At 49.0% G+C, this 12,641-nt stretch overlaps 1 protein-coding gene across 1 annotated transcript; it reads right to left on the bottom strand.

The window, feature by feature from the left end:
- Positions 1 to 2,566: 2,566 nt before the first annotated feature.
- On the bottom strand, positions 2,567 to 4,027 carry LOC140820711 (uncharacterized). Its single transcript, XM_073181033.1, has one exon. It carries the CDS (start codon positions 4,025 to 4,027, stop codon positions 2,567 to 2,569), a length of 1,461 nt encoding a protein of 486 aa, XP_073037134.1.
- Between the last annotated feature and the right edge of the window lie 8,614 nt (positions 4,028 to 12,641).

Genomic DNA, 12,641 nt, shown 5'->3' with positions numbered 1-12,641 from the left:
AGGTAGGAAGGACTAACTCTAAGGTATAATTCCTGAGTAAATGAGCCCCTCGCCGCCAAGGGCATCCGCCACCGAATTCCCTTCCCGGTAAATATGCGATAGATGAACTGAACGCCCCCTCATCAGCAAACGAATCCGTGTAACAATATGCTCAAGATCCCAAGTACACCGGCGGGAGCGAAGTATAAGAAGAGATATACGAGAGTCAGTCTCAATCCAAAGAGGGAAGAAATGAAGATCAGAAGAAATGAGAAGACCCCTCCAAATAGCCCAAAGTTCTGCCCGGATATTGGTCCCAACTCCAATGAACTCACTGAAAGAAACCAGCACCTGACCAGAGGAGTCACGAACAACACCACCAATAGTAGAAGCTCCAGGACTACCTCTCGAACTCCCATCCACATTCAGTTTGAAGCACCCAACCGGCGGTCTCAACCAACGGACAATCGCCATTTTATGAACCCTGCGCGTATCAACAAAAAACCCCAGCGACCTCGCAGCATGTAAAACACCACGCCAGTGCATGGTCTTAACAGTAGACGCAGCGTGAGCGAGACGCAAATAGGACAAAATCTGAGACTTAACAGTCTCCCCAGAAATGTGCAAATGACGGTGTTTCGCATCATTCCTAGCTGTCCAGAGAAACCATAAAACAATGAAAGGCAAAAACTCCTTCACGTGGCCTCTAGGTGTCCACCCCGGATGCCTCTTCCAAGCACTGAGGAAGAGTCTGAAATCACTAGTAAGGGGAATACGGACATGAAAACAGCCCCAAAAAATGCCATACAGATCTGGCAATAGGGCTGTCAATGAAAATGTGCGTGAATGTCTCAGGCATCTCACAGCACTGACATTTAGACGCCAACTCGAAACCACGACGCTGGAGAACATCGTCCACTGGAAGCCATTGATGCCAAAACCTCCATAGGAAGAAAGACATAGTAGGCCTCAGCCAACTGCCCCAGCAAGGAGTGAATATATCAGAAACTTGGTCTCTCAGGCGGACAAGCTCCCAAGCGGATTTATCGAAAAAACACCGTCAGAACTATGCACCCAAATGGCCAAATCGGGCTCACCCAATGCAATAGGGATCAGAGCAATAGTCTCAGCAACAGAGGGAGGAACAACTGAACAGAGGAAATCAAAATCCCAAACCCCAGCTGAAATAAAGTGAGAAACACGGACACCTCGATCCCCCTAACCGGTAACTGACTAGATAATGGAACATCCCCACACCAGATATCATCCCAAAAATTAACATCTCCCATCCCAACTCTCCATCGAATGCCAGATTCAGCACGAGGCCTAATCTTAAGCAAACGACGCCAAGTGGGAGAAATGAATCCAGCAGATGAAACACAAGCTGGATGCCCCAACTGGCAGTATTTTCTCATCATGAATTTGGCCCATAGAGATGAACCTTGACGAAAGCGAAACCATAATTTAATGGAGAAGCTTTCCACAATATCTTTGAGCCTGCGAAATCCAAGACCCCCTTCAGAGACAGGAAGACATGCACGAGACCACCTCGCCCAATGCCATTTCTTATCCAAAGGTCTGGACCCCCACAAGAAACCATTGAAAACATTCTCGAGCCTCTCCATAACTGCCAGAGGAGGCTGGACTACCTGAAACATGTAAAGGGGAACCGAAAGGAGAACACTCCTAAGGAGTGTCATACGACTCCCCGGGGAAAGAGTTTTAAGCTCCCAACCCTCCAACTTCTTACTACACCATCTGCACAAGGGGATCAAAAAGAGAGCAAACTCTATTCCCACTGAAACAAAGGAACTCCGAGGTATTTGATAGGAAAAAAACCCTCCCCAAACCCAGTGATACGAAGGAGACGGGAACGAGTACGAGCAGAACACCTCGGAGGCAAAATAATGACGCTCTTAAATGCATTCACCAACTGCCCCGAGCAGTTTTCATAGTGATGCAAAAAATCCATGAGACTGTTCATCTCACGAGTCCCACCATTGGCAAAAATAATGATATCATCAGCATAAGCCAGGTGGGAAAGGGGAAGATCACAACCAGATCGGTACCTAATCGCAGGATACTGACGATAAAGACGATCAAGCCCGCGCGAAAGGTACTCAGCCCCCAGAATGAAAAGTAGAGGGGACAAAGGGTCACCCTGCCGGAGACCCCTAGTGGATCCAAAGAATCCAGTGAGTGAACCATTGATACTTAACTGAAAATTGGCAATGAGAAATGCAGGCAGATATCAGCGACACAACCTGCTCTGAAAAGCCATAATGCCTCAAAACATCCAACAGAAAAGACCATTGGACCCTATCATAGGCTTTGGCCATATCCAATTTCAAAATAACATTGCCACCACGGGTGGGGAGAGAAAGACTATGAGTAAGCTCTTGAGCAAGGAGGATATTATCCGAAATCACCCGCCCTGGAACAAAGCCACTCTGATTCCACGAAACAAGCCTCTCCGCCACCACCTTCAATCGAGAATATAATAGTTTGGAAATGATCTTATTGGTCACATTACACAAGCTGATAGGACGAAAGTCCGACCAAGCTTGAGCACCCATGACTTTGGGAATCAATGTGATCGTGGTGGCAGTAAACCCCTGTGGCATGGGACTACCCCGAAAGAAATCAAGAACCGCATCCAAAACATCCTGATGGACAATCTCCCAGCAATGCTGAAAGAAAGCCGAAGAGAAACCATCAGGCCCCGCCACACTATCACGATGTATGGAGAAAACAGTCGCCCGCACCTCCTCCAATGAAGGGGGGCAGCAATATTGGCGTTCTCCAAATCCGAGATCACCAAAGGGAAATCAGAAAAATCTGGGCAAGAAAGCACAAAAGGATCCCCAGTAAGCAGGTTTTGAAAAAAGGCGGCTCCAGACTGCTGGATAAGATCAGGGGAAGTAAGGCAAGAACCATTATCCCAAATACGGAAAATTTTATTAGCCACCCGTTTTTTCTTGACCATATTGTGGAAGAGTTTGGTGTTTCTCTCACCATCCTCTAACCACCTACAAGCGGCTTTTTGCCGCCAAAAATCCGCCTCCATGGCAGTAACCCGAGCAAGGTCGTCATTGCAATTGGACAAACTAGTCCAATGCAAATCCGAAGGGTCAGCCTCGCAAACTGCCTCAGCAACCCGGACAGCCTGCTCCGCCTCAGCAAGTTTGACAAAAAGATCCCCAAAAACACTCTTATTCCACCACTTCAGGTGGCTCTTGAGGCGCTTCAATTTCACAAAAAGACGGTGCATGCCGTTCAAATGACACGGCAAATTCCAATTAAGCCGCACCGTCTGCAAAAAACCGTGGTGCCTGAGCCACATGCTCTGAAAGCGAAAAGAACTCGGCCCACTAGCAAATATCGGGACTGACACAAAAAGAGGACAATGATCAGAGACTGTACGAATGAGGTGCTCCACACGAATAGAATGAAAATGATCACCCCAATCAACAGACACAAAAACCCTATCAAGACGCTTCCAAACGGTCTTGTTCGTCCACGTGAACGAAGACCCCTCAAAACCAGCGTCCACTAACCCAGAATCCAAAATAAAGTGATTAAATTCTTCCATGGGAAGCAACCGCCCACCAGAAGAACCCAAACACTCGACGAACTTCCTAACTACATTAAAGTCACCACCAACAAGCCAAGGACCCTGATCAGGCTTAACCTGAAGCAAAGAAGCCCAAAGATGTCTGCGCTCAATGTAGTCACACTTAGCATAAACAAAGGAACAAAACACAGTGGTCGGCAAAAAACTAGCAGAAACCCTGAAGTGAAGGAATTGAGTGTGATCAAGGAGACACTCAACCATCACATCCTCAGCAAAGAAAACCCAGATATGACCCGAGGAGTTCGATATAACTCGAGAAAAACCAAAACGACGAGTCATAAAACGAACATCAAGATCAATCATGGGTTCCAAAATAGCCAAGATCTTGACTCTCTTTTCTTTAACGAGGGCATGTAGCCTCTGTTGAGACTCCGAGTTCCGGAGCCCCCTCACATTCCATATGAGAAAATTCATGGAGAATGGGCCCTAGAACCGCCCTGTCGCTTTTTACGCGACCTATGAAAAGCATTCTCCTTCCTTTTCTTAATATCCCCCATATCAGCATCCAGAATACGACTCTCCGGTCTACAGCCATCTCCCGACTCAGAATGCCGATCAAATTCATGATCAGAGTCACCAGCAGATTCTAGCCTGAAGACCAACTCACTGACAGAGGGGCCCTGCCTAGCAACCAATTCCTCTACCGTAGAGGAGGCATCATCAGGAGACAAAGGAACAGAGGGGATGGAATGACTACTGTGATTCAAAGTGCAAGGCCCCAGAGAACCAAACACAGGCAACTCAGAAGTAGACGGTACCCCAGTACCATCCACACAATCATCCAACTGAAACCCTCCATCAATAACCTCATCACTGAGGATCACACCCTCAACAAGAACAGACTCCAATTGATCCTTGCTAGAAGTCCCAACACCGGCATCCTCTAGATTACCACATGGAGGATCCGTATCAACACAATCTAATCCAACAGGATCAGACTCCGCATCCTGCCCATGCGAGAGCACCTCAAAAGGATTCAACTCAAGAGGATTCTTCCTAGGAAGAACCTGCCGAACTGGCCTCTTTCTCCCTCTACGTCTGGGACCCGTGCCAGTTTTCTGAAGCTGAGGCTGGGGTCCCCAAATTAAAACCAGGAGCAACACCCCCTGGTGGGGCAGGCTCTGTAGAAATGGGAGACTTACCAGGAGCACGGTCAGCAGGCTTAGGACGAACGGGTTTTGGGTTTTTGCCATGGGAATAACAAACACTGGTCGAATGACCCAGCATTTTGCAATCCGTGCAAGTACCCGGGGATGCGCTCATAAATGACTTCAATTTCTTGAGCATGATCGCCCTAACCCACCCAAACTTCTTTGACTGAGCGGTTCTAGCACATTAATTTCAACACATACTCGAGCAAACGCACCCCGAGTAGAATCTGCAGTATGATCATCCATTTTCACCGGTTTCCCCACAATTTTAGCCAAAGCAAATAGACTTTGCTTAGAAAACAAATGAAGGGGAAGACCCGGGAAACGGATCCAAACAGGGGCAATGGGTGACTCCTCCTGAAGATTAAACTCTGGCGTCCACCTAGAGAAGCGAACCGACAGAGGCCCCACCTGCATAACCCCCCTTGGTCCAAAAAAACGCATAGTCTTCTTCACAAGCAAGTGTGAGAACAAGAAAGCCCCGAGGCATGAACTTTAAATCAAAAGATCTAACTAGTCCAATTTAGAAAAAGCCGCAGAAATACCAGAATTTGGAACTAGAGATCGATTCCCTGAAATTTTACCAACCAAAGCAAATTTGAAAGGTTCTGCCAGGGAAGAAATTACCTCATCCGGGAAGAGAATACCCGGTTTGCCATTCCTAAGAGTCGGCACAGGCATATCATTCATTGAATTGTGCAACTCATCAAAGCTTTTTTTGGCCGTGCGAGGGGGACGGTGGAGTCAGAATATCACGAAATGACACAGTAAGCGGAGTAGGAACGCGCGTACCTGATTTGACCGTAGCATCAAAAGTGTTGACTGCCGAGTCAACTCGTACAACTCGGCTGTTTGACTCGACCGAGTTGACTCGGGAGTCACCTGCCGGAGCACCACCGTGTGACGGGGACGGTGAGGAGAGTCCAGAACCGGTGCCAATTCCAGCATACTCGGGCAATGGAGGGTCCGATTTAAGCAAGAAGAAACGGGAGAAATTCGATTTTGCATTGAAAATTGGGGGTTTCCGACCGGTGGCCGGAAACCAGAAATTGAACCTGGTAATCTCCTACCCATGACTGGACGAAGAGCTGGGCCAGAGGAATTGAAGAAATACGCCGTATCGGCGCCGGAATTTGATGAAAAATGTAACGGCGAAATCGCGCCTGGCCCTGAAATGGTAGATCTGAAATTGCCGTCGCCGGTGAACGGCGTTGAGGCTGAAACTTGTACCATCGGAATCGTCTGTGCATGGGTATCACAGATCGGGGCTTTGATTGAACTGAGGATGCAAGAATCGGCCGGAATCGAAGGAAATAACTCCGGCGAGCTCATGAACAGTGAAGGCGAGACTTTGATCAGAGATGGCGGTGGATACACGGAGTTGTTGAAGGTGAGGCTGGTACCAAACGAAGCGTCTGGCCGAGGCGAGTCGAATGGTTGGTGGTCGGCGCCGGTTGGACCAGTGTACGGCGCCGGCGAAGATGTGAACGGAATTGGTGCTTTTTCAGTCGGGAAATAGGACGGGTTGCCGGACTCCGATTCAACTGATTTTTGAGTATGTTGGTCGCCGTGAGGAGGCGGTTCCGGTGGTATGCTTCGCCGGTCAGAATCCGCGCGGCATGACATGGCGGGAGTGGGTGGTGAATAGTGACAAGGTAGTGTGTTTTTTCTCACGCTTTTAGTGTGTGTTTTTTCGGTTTAGGGGTTAGGGTTTAGGGGTTAGGGTTTGGGGTTTGGGGTTTGGGGTTTGGGGTTTAGGGTTAAGGGTTTAGGGTTAGGGTTTAGGGTTTAGGGGTTAGGGGGTTAGTGTTTAGGGGTTTCGGGTTTGGGGTTTGGGGTTTGGGGTTTTAGGGTTTTAGGGGGTTTAGGGTTTAGGGTTTCGGGTTTGGGGTTTGGGGTTTGGGGTTTGGGGTTTGGGGTCTAGGGTCTAGGGTCGGTTTAGGGTTTTTTTTTTTTTTTTTTTTTTTCCGGAAAACACCGCCGGATGCGGGGGGTTTAGGGTTTAGGGTTTTAGGGTTTAGGGTTTAGGGTTTTTTTTTTTTTTTTTTTTTTTTTTTTACCGGAAAACACCGCCGGATGCGGGGGGTTAGGCAGACCCCTACCTGTATATATCCACAAAATAGAAAGTAACAACAGAAAGAAAACCTAAAAGAGGAGGGGGGGACAAACCAAGACCTCCTCAAAAAGGCTACAGCAGTAAAAACAAGAATACCAAGCAGCCTAGGGACATAAATACATAAGCAAAAATAACCCTAGACTACGACAAAAAGTGCGCCAGAAACTAATCAAAAACGAGCTGCGCTAAGAGTCAACACGCCGAAGAAGACCAAATAATAACTGGGAGATGAGTGCAGAAACCATGAAGAAATTCTCATCTCTAAGCCATCACCCTGAAGAATCCAATATGTCAAAACAACTCTAATCTGAAACCGAGTAACTGTATGAATCCCAGCAGTCAAATAAGATAATGCCAGGAAATCACTGTATAATGACGATAGACGAGCGAAATGAAGATCGCAATCCGGCCAGAACAAAAAATATCCAGCATCCGAAGTAGAAATCTGACGAAGGTATCATAACAATGAAGAGGGTCGTCCGGAAAGAATTCCTGGAACCACCACGACATCCAGTAAACTCCTATGGAAGAACTGAGACGGCGGGCAACGAGAAACTGCAGTAAACGCCCGCCAGGGACCAGAAGTGGACCAAAGAGAGGCCCAAGCAAAAATAGCGCTCCAGGGAATATGAGAGGGCCAAAGAAGAGCACCAAGAGGGTAAGTGCAAGAGCCCACCCAATCCCGAGGAGACCAAACATGTAGGAAGTGCAAGTGTCTGGGGCAACTTGCACATGCTCAAAATAGATAAAGAAACAACCTCCAAGGCACAAGAAGACCTGCAAGAAAAAAATAATACACTATATATATAGATACAGGAAAAAGAGCCAAAAAAGGAGAAGGGGCTGCAAATGGCTAAGAATATCTGGATCTGAGGTAAGGGAGCCCTGAACGAATCAGAACGGGCAAGGATGGAGATGTGGCTGGGTAAGGACGGACCTAAACTAAGGTAAACTGCCTAAGGTCATGGGCCCTGGCCGCCAAAGCATCCGCCACCGACTTACCCTCCCGGTAAATATGCGAGATATGAACCATACGCCCCCTCAAGAGAACCAAATCCTCGACACAATGTGATCTAACCCCCAACGACACTGACGAGAACGGAGGATCTGGACTAGATATCTGGAATCAACCTCGATCCAAAGAGGGAAAAGAGAAGCTCAGAACAAGGATAAGACCCCTCCAGACCGCCCAGAGTTCCGCCCGGATAGTAGACCAGCTCAATGAACTCACTGACGAAAGCAAAGACCCGCCCAGAATGATTCACGACCGACGCCACCAACCGAGAATCCCAAGGATTTCCCTCTCGAACTCCCATCCACATTAAGCTTTTAAAACCCAGACGGCGGCCGAAGCCATGACGAACAATCGCCGTCCGATGATATCTGTATAAGCAAACTGAAATCCCCAGCGATCGCGCCACCTGAAAAAACCCACCCCAAATGCTTGGTTTTGACAGTACGCGCAGAATGGGCGAGGCGCAGGTAAGACAAGATCTGGAACTTCACCGTCTCTCCAGAAATGGAGAGCTGCGCTGTGCTTCGCATCATTCCGAGCAGTCCAGAGAAACCACACAAATAATGAAAGGAGAAGAAACTCCCTCACATGGCCCCCCTGGAGCCCACGACCAGATCTCTATTCCACGCACTAAGGAATAACCTGAAATCCTCAGTGTCAGGGATACTACCCCCAAGACAGAGCCCAAAAAAATGCCAAACAGGCGGGGCCACCGGGCTGCGAATATAAACACAGGGTGAATGTCTCAGACATATCACAACACTGACAGCGAAGACGCTAACGCAAAGCCACGGCGCTAGAAACATCATCAACTGGGAGCCACTGATTGCCAAATCTCCAAAGAAAAAATGACATCCGTATGGCCTCAACCAACTACCCCAACATGGCCGATTAATATCAGAGATCGGGCGCGCAAAACGGATCAACTCCCAAGCGGACTTGAATGAAAAAAGCACCATCGGAGCTATGGATCCAACGAGCCGATCACCTCTCCCGAAAGAATCGGGACCAACATAATCTGCTCCGCAAAGAAGGAAGCACAATCTGAACAAAGAAGGTCAAAATCCAGGTTCCCTCGAAAGAAAATGGGAAACCGGGCCCCTCGATCCCCACAGACTCAGTCTGCCTGGACCAAGGGGACATCACCGAACCCAACAATCATCACAAAAAGAAACCCTCCATGGCCGAAACGCCAGCGAATACCACTCTCCGCACGAGGCCTGATCTGGAGCAAACGCCGCCAAGTGGGAGAGATAAAACCACGAGAAGAAACACAAGCTGGGTGCGCCAAGAGACAATATTTCCTCATCAAAAATTTGGCCCAGAGGGAAGATCCCTGCCTGAACCGAAACCACAATTTTATGGAGAAGCTATCCACGAGATCTTTCAATCTCCGGAAGCCAAGACCCCCCTCCTCCACGGGGAGGCAAGCCCGAGACCAGCGAGCCCAATGCCATTTCCTCTCCAAGGGCCTGGACCCCCAAAGGAAGGCATTAAAGGCTCTCTCGAGTTTTTCCATGACAGCCAACGGAGGCTGAACAACCTGAAAACAAAGGTATATGGGCATCGAGAGGGAGCACGCTACGAATGAGGGTCATGGGCTCCCCGGAGAAAGAGTACGAATCTCCCAACCCTCCAGCCGCCTCCTAACAGACTGTAAGAGGGGCTCAAAAAGAGAACACGACCTATTGCCTCGAATAAGGGAAACTCCTGAGGTACTAATCGGCAGATGACCCTCCGCAAAGCAAGTGATACGCAAAAGTCTAGAGACGAAGCGCTCAGAGCATCGCGGAGGGTAAAATCAGGGAACTCTGACAGCATTCACGAGCTGTCCCGAACAGTTTCTCGTAGTGATGCAGAAAGTCTAAAAGACGCTGCATCCACGAGACCCACCATTGGCAAAATAATGATATCATCAGAATAGGCCAGGTGGGAAATCAAAAGATCACAACTAGAACGGTATCCTAATAGCAGGATAACGCAGTAGAGTGTCAACGGCCACGCGAAAGATACTCCGCCCCCAAATGAAGAGAAGGAGGGAGACACTGGACTCCCTGCCGGAGGCCCCTGGGTAGAAGCCGAAAACCCGAGGAAGAGAGCCATTGATATTAACGGAGAGAAATGGCAATGAGAAAATACAGGCCCGAGACCAAAGCCACAACCTGCTCAGAGAACCCAAAATGACGCAAAACATCAAAAGGAAGGCCATTGGACCCGATCATAGGCCTTAGCCATATCCAACTTCAAATAACATTACCACCACGATTGGGGAGGAGTGAGGACTATGAGTGAGCTCCTGAGCAAGGAGGATGTTATCAGAAATCATCCGTCCGGGAACAAAACACTCTGATTCAAAGAAATGAGTCTCTCCGCCACAGCCCGCAACCGAGAGTACAACAACTTAGAAATGATTTTGTTCGTGACATTACACAGGCTGATCGGCGGAAATCCGACCAAGCCCCGAGCACCCTCGCTTTTGGGATCAAAGTAATCGTGGTGGCAGTAAAGCTCTGGGGCAGGGGAGAGCCGCTGAAAAAATCTAAAACCGCATCCAACACATCCTGATGAACGATCTCCCAGCAATGCTGGAAAAACGCCGAAGAGAAGCCATCAGGGCCTGCCACACTGTCAGGAGAAATGAGAGAAAACAGTCGCACGCACCTCCTCAAGGGGGGGGGGTGGGGTGGTGGGTAGCAGTAATCCCATAATTCTCCTCATCAGAAATCACCGAAGGAAACCCCGAAAAATCAGGACAATCAAGCACAAAGGGATCCCCAGTGAGTAAGTGCTGAAAAAACGAGGCACCCGACTGCTGAATCATATCAGGAGACGTCAGGCAAACCCCATCATCCCATATGCGGAAAATCTTATTAGCCACACGCTTCTTCTTAACCATGTTATGAAAGAGTTTGGTGTTCCGCTCACCATCCTCTAGCCAGTTGCATGCAGCTTTTTGTTTCCAAAAATCCGCCTCCATGGCTGGCGGTGACACGCGCCAGATCCGCATTACGATCGGACAAGACAGTCCAATTCGAATCAGAAGGATCGGCCTCACAGGCAAGCTCCGCGGAACGAACCGCACTCTCAGCCTCGGTGATTTTATCAAAGATGTTACCAAAAACATCCGATTCCACCACTTGAGGTGATTCTTAAGACGCTTCAACTTGACAAAAAGACGCGACATACCAGTCAGACTGCAAGGTAAATTCCAATTAAGCCTAACAGTCTGCAAAAAAACCATGGTGCCTAACCCACATACGCTGGAAGCGAAACGAGCTCGGCCCACGGGCAAAAACAGGAGCGGTAACCAAAAGCGGACAGTGATCCGAAACAGTACGAGCGAGATGTTCAACCCGAATCGAGCTGAAATGATCTCCCCAATCAACAGAAACCAAGACCCTGTCCAACCGCTTCCAGATGGTCTTATTCGTCCAAGTGAACGAAGACCCCTCAAAACCAGCATCGATCAGGCCAGAATCAAGAATAAAAGTGTTGAACTCCTCCATGGGTAGCAACCTACCACCACGGGAGCCCAAGCACTCAGAAGCATCCCTGACGACATTAAAGTCGCCGCCAACCAGCCAGGGACCCAAAACAGGCTTGACCAAAAGCAAGGAAGCCCAAAGATCCCTACGCTGGACATAATCACATCTAGCATAGACAAAAGAACAAAATATCTCTGTCGGCAAGAAAGAGGCAGAGACTCTGATGTGAAGGAACTGAGCATGATCAAAAAACACACTCCGCCCTCACATCAGCAGCAAAAAAGACCCAGATATGACCGGAGAGATTAGAGATGACTCCAGAAAACCCCAAACGGCGAGTCATGAATCTCGGATCCAGATCAATCATGGGCTCCAAAACAGCCAAAACCTTAATCTGTTTCTCCTTCACAAAGGCATGAAGCCTCTGCTGGGACTCCGAACCGCGAAGTCCCCGGATATTCCAGATTAAGCAATTCATGGGGAACGGGTGGAAGAAGGACCCGATCGCTTTTTATGCGATCGCCGACCATCATCCTGAGGTCTTTTTCTGGGATTGGACATGTCAGTGTCCAGAATACTACACTCGGACCCACAGCTAAATCCAGACACAGAATGTCGATCAAAATCCTGATCAGGATCATCAGCCGACATGTGACTGGGGGTCATCTCAAGAATAGGGGGTCCCTGTCGAGCAATCAACTCGTCCAGCATAGAAGTGGCATCAGCAGGGGATGCAGGAAAAGATGGGACCGAGTGGGCTATGATTTTCAATACAAACCTCCGGAGGGACAAACACAGTCACCACATCCAGGCGTGGAGATCCAAGGTCATCCACGCAGTCCACAAAGGAACACTCTCATCGTCCTCAGCCACCGTGACCGCAGGGCGGTCAGAAGAAGGGGCCTCCTGATGAGAACTCAAACCGACAGAGGGATCAGGAACACCTAATCCAAGCTCCTCAGAGCCAACCTCTGTCTCCTGCAAATGTGAAAGAACTCCAAAAGAGTTCGAAGCAGAGGGTCATCCCTCGGGAGAGCCTGACGAACAGGCCTCCGTCTCTGTCTACGTCGGGGACCATGGCCATTGACATGAAGCTGGGGCTGTGGTCCCGGGACAATGACATGGGCTGCACCCTCAGGTGGTGCCTGAGCAGGAGGCGCCTCGGCTGAGGAGGCCCTCGATCCGCAGGCTTGGATCGAGCAGGTCTAGGATTTTTGCCATGAGAATAGCAAACGGCGGTCGAATGACCAACATTTTTGCA

This window comes from Primulina eburnea, unplaced genomic scaffold, assembly GCF_022965805.1.
Source record: "Primulina eburnea isolate SZY01 unplaced genomic scaffold, ASM2296580v1 ctg1404_ERROPOS492791, whole genome shotgun sequence".
Taxonomy (NCBI): Eukaryota; Viridiplantae; Streptophyta; class Magnoliopsida; order Lamiales; family Gesneriaceae; genus Primulina; species Primulina eburnea.
Note: the sequence above shows the minus strand (reverse complement) of the source record. Positions and strands in the feature narration are given on the sequence as shown.

Bases quoted from the DNA above. Each gene is read 5' to 3' on its own strand.
- LOC140820711 (XM_073181033.1), bottom strand. From the start codon at position 4,027: ATGAATTTTCTCATATGGAATGTGAGGGGGCTCCGGAACTCGGAGTCT.